This window comes from Aythya marila (genome assembly GCF_965140915.1).
Source record: "Aythya marila genome assembly, chromosome: 7".
Taxonomy (NCBI): Eukaryota; Metazoa; Chordata; class Aves; order Anseriformes; family Anatidae; genus Aythya; species Aythya marila.
Genome location: NC_139048.1, coordinates 16345564 through 16357582, shown reverse-complemented (window position 1 = coordinate 16357582; position 12019 = coordinate 16345564). Strand labels below are relative to the sequence as shown.

Genomic DNA, 12019 nt, shown 5'->3' with positions numbered 1-12019 from the left:
AACCAGGGTCCATATTCTGTAGTAGCAACACTACGGCAGTCATTGTTCATTCTGGATAAGCAATGTAGGACGCTGATGGCTGTTAATGGACATCCTCTGCAGTGAAACATGAACTGATAATCAGCAAACCCAGATTTGCAATAGACTTCCTCCTTCCTGTTTTTACACTGCTGACCAAGGAGATGCCTCTTCCTGCTAAGCCTTTGTGCTACTTACTGATGTATGAAGCAAGAAACTGAAAAACAAGTGCTGTACTACTATTTTTTTCCAAATTTGTGTTGTAATAGTAGATTAAAAAACAGCAAAGAAAGTGCCAGCCCCACTCACTTCGGTAATAGCTATTGACACATAACAGAATGCCAAGTCTGGCCATCTGCTTCATGTGCCTAAACGAATACAGCAGACATAGGTGGAACCAACGCTATTTCATAGCAAATAAAATAGGCAACTCAAGTCCATAAAGCAATATTCTTATTTTCCCTTCTTATTTCCCCAGACTGTAACATAAATTGCTCCATTTTAGGAGCGAACAGAGATTCATCTAGAAATGAAAAGTTTAGCTTCTAAGTTGGTTTTTAAAGATCTGATCAGACTTCTATTCTGTATGGTCCAAAAATAGCCATCTATTACAATCTACAACTAATCTGCTTTCTTTATCTGCGACACTTTAGACATAACCTTCAAGATAAATACATACCAATTGTTTCTGTACAGACCTTGTGAGATATATGAAGGTTCAACAGAACATTTAAGGTAACAAAGGCCCACAGACATAACTAGGATGTCTAGGTTATTTACTTCAATTGGCTTTGTATATCAACACCACACAGATGTAAATATATTATTTTAGGAATCAAGAAGTTTCAGATTTAATAAAATATCCAATAATTGAAGTTTTACACACAATTGTGTTAAGAATGTATTATTTTCAGTCCAGGGCAAGCCAGGTAACAGGATGCATTCTTTCTATAAAAATAAAATGATTTTTCTCACACAAATCCAGTCTGTATTACATATTCTTGTCTCCCAGGACCACTGAAGAAAATGGAAGATGACTTTTAATTCTCAGTTTAATTCAAAAGCCCAACTAAAATTAACAGAGCTTCTCTCTGCTGAGTAGCAAGTAAAAGCATGTGTTAACTGACTTGTACTAGTATTTGTTAAATTGATTCTATGAAACTTACTCCAATAGTCCATCTGCTTGACAAACAGACTAAATGGCAGAAAAAAATGTCCATTCCTTTGAGAAAGATAAAGCCGACAACTCACTGATGACACATTTCAAAAGGAGGGAGTGCATATTGGCTACCTGCTTACAATTCCCTAAAGTCATAAAACAAAACAAACATAATATAAAACAATTATGTTAACTTCAGCTTGAAATTAACCTAAGAACAAAACTGAAAACACTGCCTCGCCGATATCAATGGGGTAGAGATAGTTCAAAGGCACCCTAAGCATAAGGAAGTTGGCAAACTGTGAAAGTCCCAGAGATAGCTGCTACCAACAGAAACATCCAATGTTCTGTAATAGAAAGGAGAGTAGAGGGTATTAATATTCAAGTATGTGATACTTGAAAGTGCAAACACTTCTTTTTGAAGTTGAAGCGTCCCAAGCGCCCCTAGATATATGTACTACAGCATATGCATTCTTAGTTTTGTATTGCTCTGATTCACGGGACAATTGCAAGAATTACACTCACTTGTAGTTTTGCAAGTAAATTACTTTCTCTGAGACAGTGAAAATCCCACTCAGTTTTAGAGCTGAACACCCTTCTTAAAATCTGATGCTATGAACAGGGGAAAAAAGAAAAGTCCCTGTCCTTGCCATCTCTGCAGGCTCCCAGTACAGAACTGTTCAAAGACATCTTTTAGGTCCTCTTTGTCAAACCCAAGTCTTCCCACCAGTGCTGATGCACTCCAAAAGCTGCTTCTTTCCTTCTTAACACCTCCATCAGCGATTAAGTTCGATGCCAGTTTGGTATGACTGGCAAAAGCTGAGGCACAGCCAGCCTCCAGCACAGATCATTAACTCCTTCCTGTACAGGACGCAACTGGCCAGGCATACAAGCAATTCCTTAGCAGACGTGGACAGGATGAGGAAAAGATGCGTTGCTGAGCACACCTGAAGATGAACATAAAATTGAACATGATGTCATTGTTTTGCCAAGGTCTGTGGTGACAGGGATTAGGCTTGGGCATTTCATCCACCGTCAGATAATAGCCAGAAAGACTGGCAACAGCTAGGTTTTTTAACTAGCCATAGCAAGCCCTTAAGTAAGATAATATCTAATTTGATTGCTTGATGCTGATTCAAAATTAGCTTGATGTTTTTGAACAAGTTAGTACTGAATATTTTACTACAGCCCATAGAAATAGTTTCCTATTTGCAAATCTACGTTTGGCATTATTTAAGAAAGACTAGTCCTCACAGATTTTTATGAACTTCTTTTAGTAGTATAATCCATAAAACACAACATGACAAAACTTGCTTAACTGCAGTTGCTCTAACTTTTATGTGCAAATGGTCCAGAACTTACTGGTCAAAAATAGGCTTATGTTTAATTGAATTATGCTAGCACTCCTCAGGTAGACATCTGTATTGAGGAAATTGCAAAGTCGCAGAGCAACGATTCAGAAATGCACACAGAAAGCTAGGGTACAGCGTATGCCACTGGCTTCTAAGGAAAAAAATGCAGGAAATTACCCACATGACTGACATTCATGCAGGATGTAAAATTAATGCGTTTCCTATAGGACAGGTCTAAAATCTGGGTTGACAGACTTCAGCTTGAGGAATGTGAAGAAACTACATGATTAACAGTTAGCTTTCCTGAATGTACCTGATATTACAACAAGTAAGCCATTTGTATGATAGGAAGGTTACATTTAGATGCAACACAATAATACAAACTACATCAGCCGCCTAGTAAGTACACCATTCTGGATCTCTCAGCAGATGATGTCTTTATTTTAAAAGCTTTCATGTATTTTGAAATACGTCTCCTAAACATGGGAAAAATTTCAAGCTCTTTGGTAATGCTCATGAAATTGCAGAGATCTATGTCAGAAGTATTCTCCACACGGGTTACTAGTTAGTTTAAAACTTCATTTGGCAGTTGTCCATTTGGAAACCACTGTAAGAACTGAGTCAGAAGCTGATGCATAAGCATTTAAAAAGATCAAGATAGCCTGACTTGCAGACATTTTTCATGACAGACTTAATCAGCATCAACCCTAAAGATTTTTTTACAAATGCAATGCAATGCAAAGCAGATATTAACCACAAACAGTTTCAGCCGTTGTAAAAAGTGAAGTACTGTGCTGAAACTTGCAAGAATGGAAGTGAATCCTCACCTTTTTCTAAGATCTTTTTTTTTTTTTTTTTTTTTTTTCCACCAGTGGCAAATCTGAAGAATTTCTGAAATATCAGACTAGCTTACAGAAAAAAAAAAAGGCAGTACTTCCACTGAATATATAAACGTCAAATTAATTAGCCTACAGCATACAGTATTCTTACACTGTTTTGATGCTATATAGTGGGCTAGTGATAATATATATATATGTATATATTATTCTTTTATAAAAATACACACAGCGATAGATTTGTTCACATAGACAGTGGTTTTATCTGAGTCTTGCCTTTCAATATGAATATTTGTAATATCACCAAGTCCTGCACCAAGTGACAAAACTGCAACAGACAGGCTACAAGCAAGCCACCAGTTTTTCAGGATACGCTTTCTCAATGATCAGGCTATTCTCCTTGCTCTATAGCACCCAGTTGCAACATACAAGATAGCTATTATAATAAAGATAAATCGATATTTACATATACACGAGAACATCCTATGACCTGATCCAGAAATCCCTACAGCTGACACAGAAGGAATTGCTAGTTCCTTTGGGCTACCATGCAACTTCATTTTGAAAAGGAATGAAACAAATTAACCTGAAAACAGCCCACAATTTGAAGACAGACTATTAACAAAGTTACAGAGTGACTTTTGAACCATAAAAATAGCTTGTAATACCTAAAATATTAATTATCGTATTATTTTAAATTGAAATACATTATTAAACCATATAAGTTCTGTTTCAAAACAAGGGACTCAGAGATCAATATGTTTACTCTGCCTTTAAAAGAAGACTAAGCTATTGGCAAGGAACAGATGTGAATTGCTGCCTTATAGTCCAAAAACAAAATTATGAGGACATGGAAAAATGCCTGTAGATAATCATACCTGACAAATATGACCACAAGGCAAAAATGAGGGCAACCACATTTTGCCATTGGATAACCACATCACAAATCCCAGCAGTCTGTAGACAAGCATTCAGAAAAAATATTTCGCAGCCTGCGACTGTGTTGATGTTGTTTTGTCTTCCCACATCTAGAAAAATCATTCATACTGCTTATGCTACTGCTACCTGTACTGCTAAAAACACAGAGTCACATAAGTAAACTATACCTACCAGTAAATCATGTACGCTCTCAGTAAATCATGTTGAGGCTTCAGAGCATCCTGTCATATGCTATATATTTAGGCACTTCATTTACTTGGCTTTGAACAGGCCCCTCAATGGATATAGGAATATCTCTGAAATACAAATTACAGACCCCAGTCTGGGCGAAGTGTCTGCAGTTGCACTGTGTACCATGACTTAGTAAAAGCAGAATTAGTTTCTCTTCATATTTCTACCTCTAAATTTTCTTAGAAATCTTGATCAAGGAAGGACAAAACAGCCTTGCTTGCACCATTTTGCTACTCTTGCTTTCTTGATTTATTCCTCAAATGATGCCTTACTGCCTTACTGGAGTATGCTTTTTTTTTTTTTTTTGCTTTAGCTTTCCTGCAAAACAAAAACAGAAGTTCAGGATGAGTAGTTTTTTCATTAATGGCTTCTAACACTTCACCCATATTCTTTAACAAAGCTTGCAACAAATCTGTATTCTACCTCCAAACTCTGTTCAACCCATACTACAAAAAGAGCATCAGGCAGAAGTGATTTTGCTTCACAGCTAGGCAGCTCCGTTGCCATTATCAGAGCAAGGCAGTGTTAGGTCTGTGGAAGGTCACCACAGCCTCTTGCAGCACCAGGCAGAAAAGCAGCAATGTAACGGCTGTGTCAGTGCCGTGCCTGGAGCCTCAGATAATATGCCAGCAACGTCTTCCTACAAAGCCCCCCAATAACTCAGTCAAGAAGTTTCATGGCCAGCACAATTTACAGCAACTGAGAAGATCTACTGAGGCAACAGCTTTGTGATGATGGATTTCAGGAAGAGGGTGAGAGAAAAGTTGCTTGCAAGCATTTTTACACTGACTTAGGAGGAGTACTTCTGAGCTGCAATTATGGGTGGAAGCCACAGAGAACATCCTGCTTCCATCCCATATAGCAATGACATAGCACCTCTTTATCAACTTTACCTATCTACAAAATTCCCATCACTGATTCCCCCATAATTTTTAAATTTTACTTTGCATTAGTTGCTTAGCCTACTGCTTGCAGGTCTGGAGGCACTCCTTTGACAGGCTGTATGGGGCCCCCAGAACACCGCAAACTCAGTGACGCGAAGGATGAGATGAAAAAATAAGCCTGCTCTCTGCTTGTGCTAGACATTGCCAAGTTAGAGTTAAGAGTTAATTCATACATTTTTAGAAAAGGACTTTGAAATATTACACATTACCACAAGCTGAAAAAGACTCTTCAGTACAGTACATCAGGACATTGCTGGAACAGTACTGTCTGCTCTGTTTGACCTCTGTGGACCTACATATCACTAACCAGCAGATAAGGTCAGTTATTTTCTTCTGAATATAATTGATCTTATTAATTATCCTTGTGCGTCCAACAGAATATTCAAGAAGTATGAAGACACTCTTAAAAATTGGCTGTTGAAATCTTAATATGTATTCCTATGAAGCTCAGTAGGGCCTAAGATTTTTTTGTTATTAACTTTTGGATTATTTTTTTTCTGAGGGGAACAGGGGTATTGCTTTTCACCGTGTTTTTCACCTTTTCCTTTGTATATTCGAATATTCACTGACATCTCTTCCTGGTTTTGCAAAGCCCAATAGTACGTATAAGAAAGGAATTATAAGATATTAACACATTATATAAAAATGTGAGAGTGACAAGCCTTTAACAGGTGTTGTCATTAACCACGTTTAGTTAGCCATTAAAGCTAGAAAAATGTTAAGATGTTGATAAAGCAGTCACAGAGTCTGCGGGAGGAAAAAAAAAATCCTGGCCTGCTATATACACAGTTTACCTTGTTAATGAAAAGTATGTTGTACAGTTGATTTACATCTCATTTGTAAGGACTCTGTGTATGCCGCTATATTTAGAGATGCAAGTTAAGTGCCAGCAATTTGAAAGCTGTAAGTTCATCCACTTAATACTTAAAATAAATAAAAATCAAATATAATCTCTGCATTTGATATCTAAAAAAGTTGCACAATTTTTAGGAGCTAATGGTTCTAAATAGTAAGTAATCCCAGCTCTCCCTTTGCTCCTTCTGTGAAGGACCTGTGTTTCCCATTCCTATACATAGGTGCATCTCAGTACTATAAATCACCTGCAGGATCAATGGTCTTTATCTGTCAGTAACACATAAAATACCCTCATCAATACCCTACACACAAGTGCTGTTGCTGTTCCAGCAGGACAGGAAATGCTACACTAGCAGAGACATCTACACCAAGCGAGCAAACAGAACAGTGAAGAAAAATAGGAGCAGAAGCACGTTTCCATGGAACCCACATATGGCCCCAAAAAAATAAAATAAAATAAAATAAAAATTACACTTCCTTGTAAAGCATTAGGAAGATATTAAGATTGCGATAGGAACAATTCAGGATAAGTCAGATCTTGCACATTCTATGATCTTCAGCATTAAGTATTACCTCACACTGCTTATCCAAAGCGCACACCTCTATTGTTCTGCTATTTTTAAAACGTATGTTGGTGCTTCATTTCATGTCATGATGCTATAAATATTCTCCCAGCACTACAGACCAAGAATTACTAAAATGTTCCATTTCACACAATGAAATGGATGTAACTTCAGTCATTACATGACACAACTGGTATGAACGAATTCCGTGACGGAAATCAATGGATCACTTGATGTGGTAGGCTTAGGCAACTGCACGTGGAATTACTAAACTCATTTATCTGGTTTATATTGTTTAACAAGTAAAAGCTGTATCTTGTGCAGAAAATAATGCTCCATTTTATGTTCAAGCTTTTGTTTATTGAAATAGATCTTGAAATTAGAATTGAGATTTTAGACTTTTCAGTTTCACACAGCAACTCACAAATTTTAACAAACAGCTGAGCAGACAGACAGTTTTGATTTCAAACGCGTCTCTTTCTATAAAAAAGCAGAATATTTCTGTGATGTCAGCTGGACTTCTTTCAAAACACTCAGCCAGATGTAAATGTTCTTTAGCTTGATTTATGGGTTTGTAAATAAGCACTAGCTGCTAAATCAGACCAATGTATGCTTTTCTAAAAATTCTGAAAGTCACCAATGCAAAGCTACATTTCTGAAAAGCCATGAAGATAACAAGATGTATTTATATCAATATGCACATATTATTTATTTGTTTATATATAATATATATATATATATATTATATTTATATATATTTTATATACATGTATTTTTTATATATATATATATATATAAACTGGAAGGACAAAAGCATATAAAAACCAAGAATCTAAATATTTATATTTGTAAAAACTGGAAATATATTTTAGATGTATAACACAAAATAAGAGACTCATATCGCTCCTTCCTCATTTCATGTCTCTCCCCTATCCATGCTTGTGGTTCCCAAATGTGCCTTCTTCCACTGTTCAGCCCGGTTCTCTGCATGTCCTTTGCATAAGGACACATTGCACATCTGATATAAGCTCTGTATTGGAGACTGTAGTGAAACTGCACTTAGATTAATATTTTGTTACTAAGTTTTGTTTTGTTTTGGTGTGGGTATTTTTGCAGACATCAGCTTCAATGTGCCTGGGCTTGCTAGCTCAAACATGGCTAGATTGCCTCCAGGCCCAACTCAAGTCTGAGAACATCTCAGCGGCTGTCTCTCAGCCTGAGCTCACAGATGAAGCTCCGTGTGACGCCCAGCTTCAGTGCCCCACGTGCACCCCTTGTACTGGCTGTGTTGAAGAAACAGTAAGGGGGGACCACAGCAGCGCTAGTGATGTCTGGTCCGCTCCAACACACTCCCCGGTTGGGCTGCTCAGCGGCTGATTAGCCCCAGCCCCACACCAGACCCCTGCCCACAAACTCCCCTGGACCCCTCGTCACTGGAGGACCTGCTGCAGACACGTCACAACATCATTCGCTGTGAAGCGCAAAATGACCCATTTCATGGGCAATGGATATTTTTCTTCCATAAGTTCTCCACAAAAGGTTCCCCAGCCTCCCACCCCGTGTCTGCCCCCTCCTGCACTCTCCAGTACATGCTCTCCAGGGAAAATCAACAACCTGTGCTCGCCACCCTGCACACGCTGACACCACAAACCGCTTTTTCCAGTTCCCTGCGCACAAGATCTCCATATCTTCCCAAAGGGATACTGTGCAAACTTGCAGCCATCTCCTCCTTGTTTGGCTGGTGCCCGGGCTCTTCCACTTCAGAGGGCTCTGACCAGCGGGCTGCCAGCACAGCCGCGGGGTGAAAACCCCTGTGCCCCCTGGACCTTCCCCATACCCTGCTTCACTCCCTCCAGGCCTGGCAGCAGCGAGCCTCTCTCCCACGGGACAGAGCTAAACCTCTTCTTTGACACGCATCCCACGCCATTTGCCAGTGTGGCATCGAAAAGGGACAAGCCAACGAGCTCGCGGCACTCGGAAAGCGCTCTGGACGCTGTCAAGTCCCCAGGACGCGGAAACTGTCCAGGGTGGCAGATTTCAGCCGGCGGTTTCCGTCTGCGCCCGGTTAGAAAGGGCTGCACACAGAGGCGCCTCGCAGCAACGCAGCCACCACCCAAAACGAGGGCTCGGCCCGGCTCCCAGCGCAGACCCGCACACGGAGAAGCGCCCCGCACCTCCCTGCCCCCAGAGACCCCATCACACAGCGAGGCCGCCCCAGCCCCGGCCCCTGCTGGAGATACCGGCCGGGGGCGGGGGCACGGCGGCCGCCTCGGCCCTGCCCGCCGCCCTCCTGTCAGCGCAGCCCGCCCGGGGCTGCCCGCGGCCGCCCCAGCGCCGCTCCCTGTCCGCGCCGCGGCCCCCTCGCTCTCAGCCGCCGCTCTCGGCGGAGGCGCTGCGGGCGGCCCCGCGGGGTCTCTGGGGACGAGCTGTCAGAGCCGGGCCGCGCCGGGCCGGGCCGTGGCTGGCCGGGCGGCGTGGGGCGAGCTGAGGGCCCTCGGCCTGCGGCGTTGCCGCGGCCCCCGCCGCCCCTCACCTCAGGGTGGGTCCCACGCAGGCCGTGTCGGTGCTCTCGATCTCCTGCAGGATCCGATCATGCTCGGGGAGGCTGTCCGCCATCTTGGATGGGAGGGACCCGCCGGCCGCGCCGCTGCGGGAGGCGCCGGGGAGGGACCGAGGGCGGAGGCGGCCACGGAGCCCGGCGGGGGGCACCGGTAGCCGCGACGCGCCTCCTGCTCCCCGCCGCCCGGCACGGCTCCTCGGTGCCCCGCAGCCCTCGTCAGAAGGGCTCTGCCAGGCTCCGAGGGTACCCTCGGCAGAGCCCCCCCATCGCCTGGGCTCGCCCGGCAGTGCTGCGCGGCTCAGACCAACGCCCTGCCGCAGCCCCTCACGGAGGGATCTGCCTGAGGGCTCTGCCTCACCAGGAGCTCCCAGGAGCTGCCCTCGCTGTGCTAGGATGCTAGAGACGAAGCCTTGCAGACTCAATAAAGGCCTTTTTTTTCCCGTGGGCTAGCTCTGGTCTGTTTCTCGGGGATTGGTCTATTTCATTATTTACCCCTTTGGGTCTCTGAGCTTCCACTGCTCCCCTGAGTGCACTTCTGGTGCAGTGCCTTGCTGCCTTCCACTCGCTTTTCTGCTTCACTAGGAGCTGGCACATCGTTTCCTGCGTTGGTACGGCTGTCTTCTGCTGTCCTTGGGCACGTGTACAATAAAGCCTCATTTTTCAATGAAGTGGGAATAGCTCATCTTCTATTTAAATTATGCACTTTGTGGTTTGTGGCCGAAGATGAGCGAGTCCTTGGGTTTTGCATGCTCAGGAAACAGGATACACCTGCTTTCTGGGCAAAGTTATCTGCACGCAAGCGGGAAGCCAACTGAAAGAAATAGGCCCACCGTGTAAAACTCCAGGGTGACATACGGCTGCTTCGCCAGTGAGAAACTGAAAACCGTTCACAGCCATGAGTGCATCTAAGTCTAGACACCAGCCAGCTACAATGGTGTTTGCCACCTTTCCAATTACTGTAATCAAACTCTTCACCCCCCCCTGCCCTGGTGTGACTTCACCTGGATGCTAGTTAACAAAGGGCACTGGAGGCTGCGTACATCTTGTCTATGCTCGTGGTTTTAACCTGTGCAATGTTGATTCAGCTGAATTTATTGATGACACCTACTAAAACAACAACTATTCAAAATACAGACAAGTGCCTACAAAGTGTGTGCTGCAGAACTAAAACAGGAAAAATCCCACAGGCTACTAATGCGGTATTTCCTTCAAGAAATCACTCAAATGCAGTAATAACCGCCCCCCCCCCCCCCCCCCCTTTCTTTTCAGTCATCAAATTACTTAACTAATAGATTGACACATACATTTTTTCAGGGTAAATTAAATTTTCTTTCTTTAGCCTGGTAGTCACTGCAACCTGATGCCTACAGTCCCAGGCAGGCTATTTTTAAAACTCATCTACAGCTACTAAAAAAAAAAATGCTTAAAAAAAAAAAAAGTGTTTTTTTCCTCCTCATTTTCAGGTTTAAGTGTATTTTTTTATTTTTTTATTTTTTATTTTTAATTTATAGAGAACCCACAGCCAGACTTCTGTAGACAAAAAGCTTTGTCCCAGTAAAGACTTGCATAGATGCCCTTGTTTTGTATTTTTTCATACAGAGCCAATAACACCAAAATTAAATTCCACTGTCCTGTAGATTTCAGTGTCAGGAAAATAAAGTTGCTGATATATCAGGCTGACTGAAAGAATAGCTAAAGAATGGAAGAAATCCATCATTAACAATATAGTAGTATCTAAATGATGCATACCTTAGGGTGGTTCCAAGAGGCAGCTCAAAGGACTGGATCTCAGCAAGGGCATTTTCATATATCTGATCTTTGTTTTCTTCCAGATACTGCTCTGACATATTTGACTTGTTTTTCCTTGCCATAGATCAGCATTAAACCACTCTAACTTTAGGAGAGGACTTTTATTCTGATTGTTATCGTTGACTAAGTGACTCCACAGTCAGCAGAACCAGGCATGAAAAAACAGATCCTGCGCTAACCTCGTGACTCTTGAGGACTTTGTGTCCAAGAATGGTGCACAGCTGCTGTTTTCCTGTCTCTGCTGGTAACGTTTGCTTCATCTGCAGTACCCAGGCCACCACAGTCATTTTTATGTATGTGTTTTAACAGGAAATTTTCTGGCAAAAAAAAATAATATTTCTACATCATTGTAATAGTTCACCAGTAATAAGTATTAAGCCTGGAATCTAGCCAGTTTGAAAACATAATTTTAAAGTTATTTCGAACACTAGGTATCAATACTCAATTTCTCTGTTAAGTATTATGTGATTAAAAATGGTATTCTTAAAAAAAAAAAATGTATTTTTCCATTTGCTGTATAAAAAGCCTGCACATATAAAAAATTTGCTGAATTTGGAGCAGGTTTATGGACCTTGTTAAGAACACTGGAAAATCAGAGAAACTTTTATGTTCTCACCTTTTTCATTCTTAGTATTAGCACATGCTATTTATATTATAAGCGTGTAAAATATTCTGATATAACCATAGATTTTATATGAGTGTGTGCCTTTATGCAATAAATCATACCATTACTACACATTACCTGCTTGGAAA

The 12019-nt window shown here is 41.8% G+C and overlaps 1 protein-coding gene across 10 annotated transcripts in view; it reads right to left on the bottom strand.

The window, feature by feature from the left end:
• EXOC6 (exocyst complex component 6) overlaps positions 1-11388 on the bottom strand; it is a gene marked incomplete at its 3' end in the record, with an annotated part of 92250 nt that extends 80862 nt beyond the window's left edge. For 8 of the 10 annotated variants that reach the window (XM_082764819.1, XM_082764820.1, XM_082764816.1 and 5 more), the window contains exon 1: positions 11207-11388. In XM_082764819.1, coding sequence (XP_082620945.1) covers positions 11207-11328 — 122 coding nt within the window. In that variant the 5' untranslated portion in view covers positions 11329-11388. Of the gene's footprint in view, positions 1-9430; positions 10020-11206 lie in introns of those variants that run through there. The other 2 variants (XM_082764822.1, XM_082764818.1) reach the window with 1 other exon arrangement.
• Between the last annotated feature and the right edge of the window lie 631 nt (positions 11389-12019).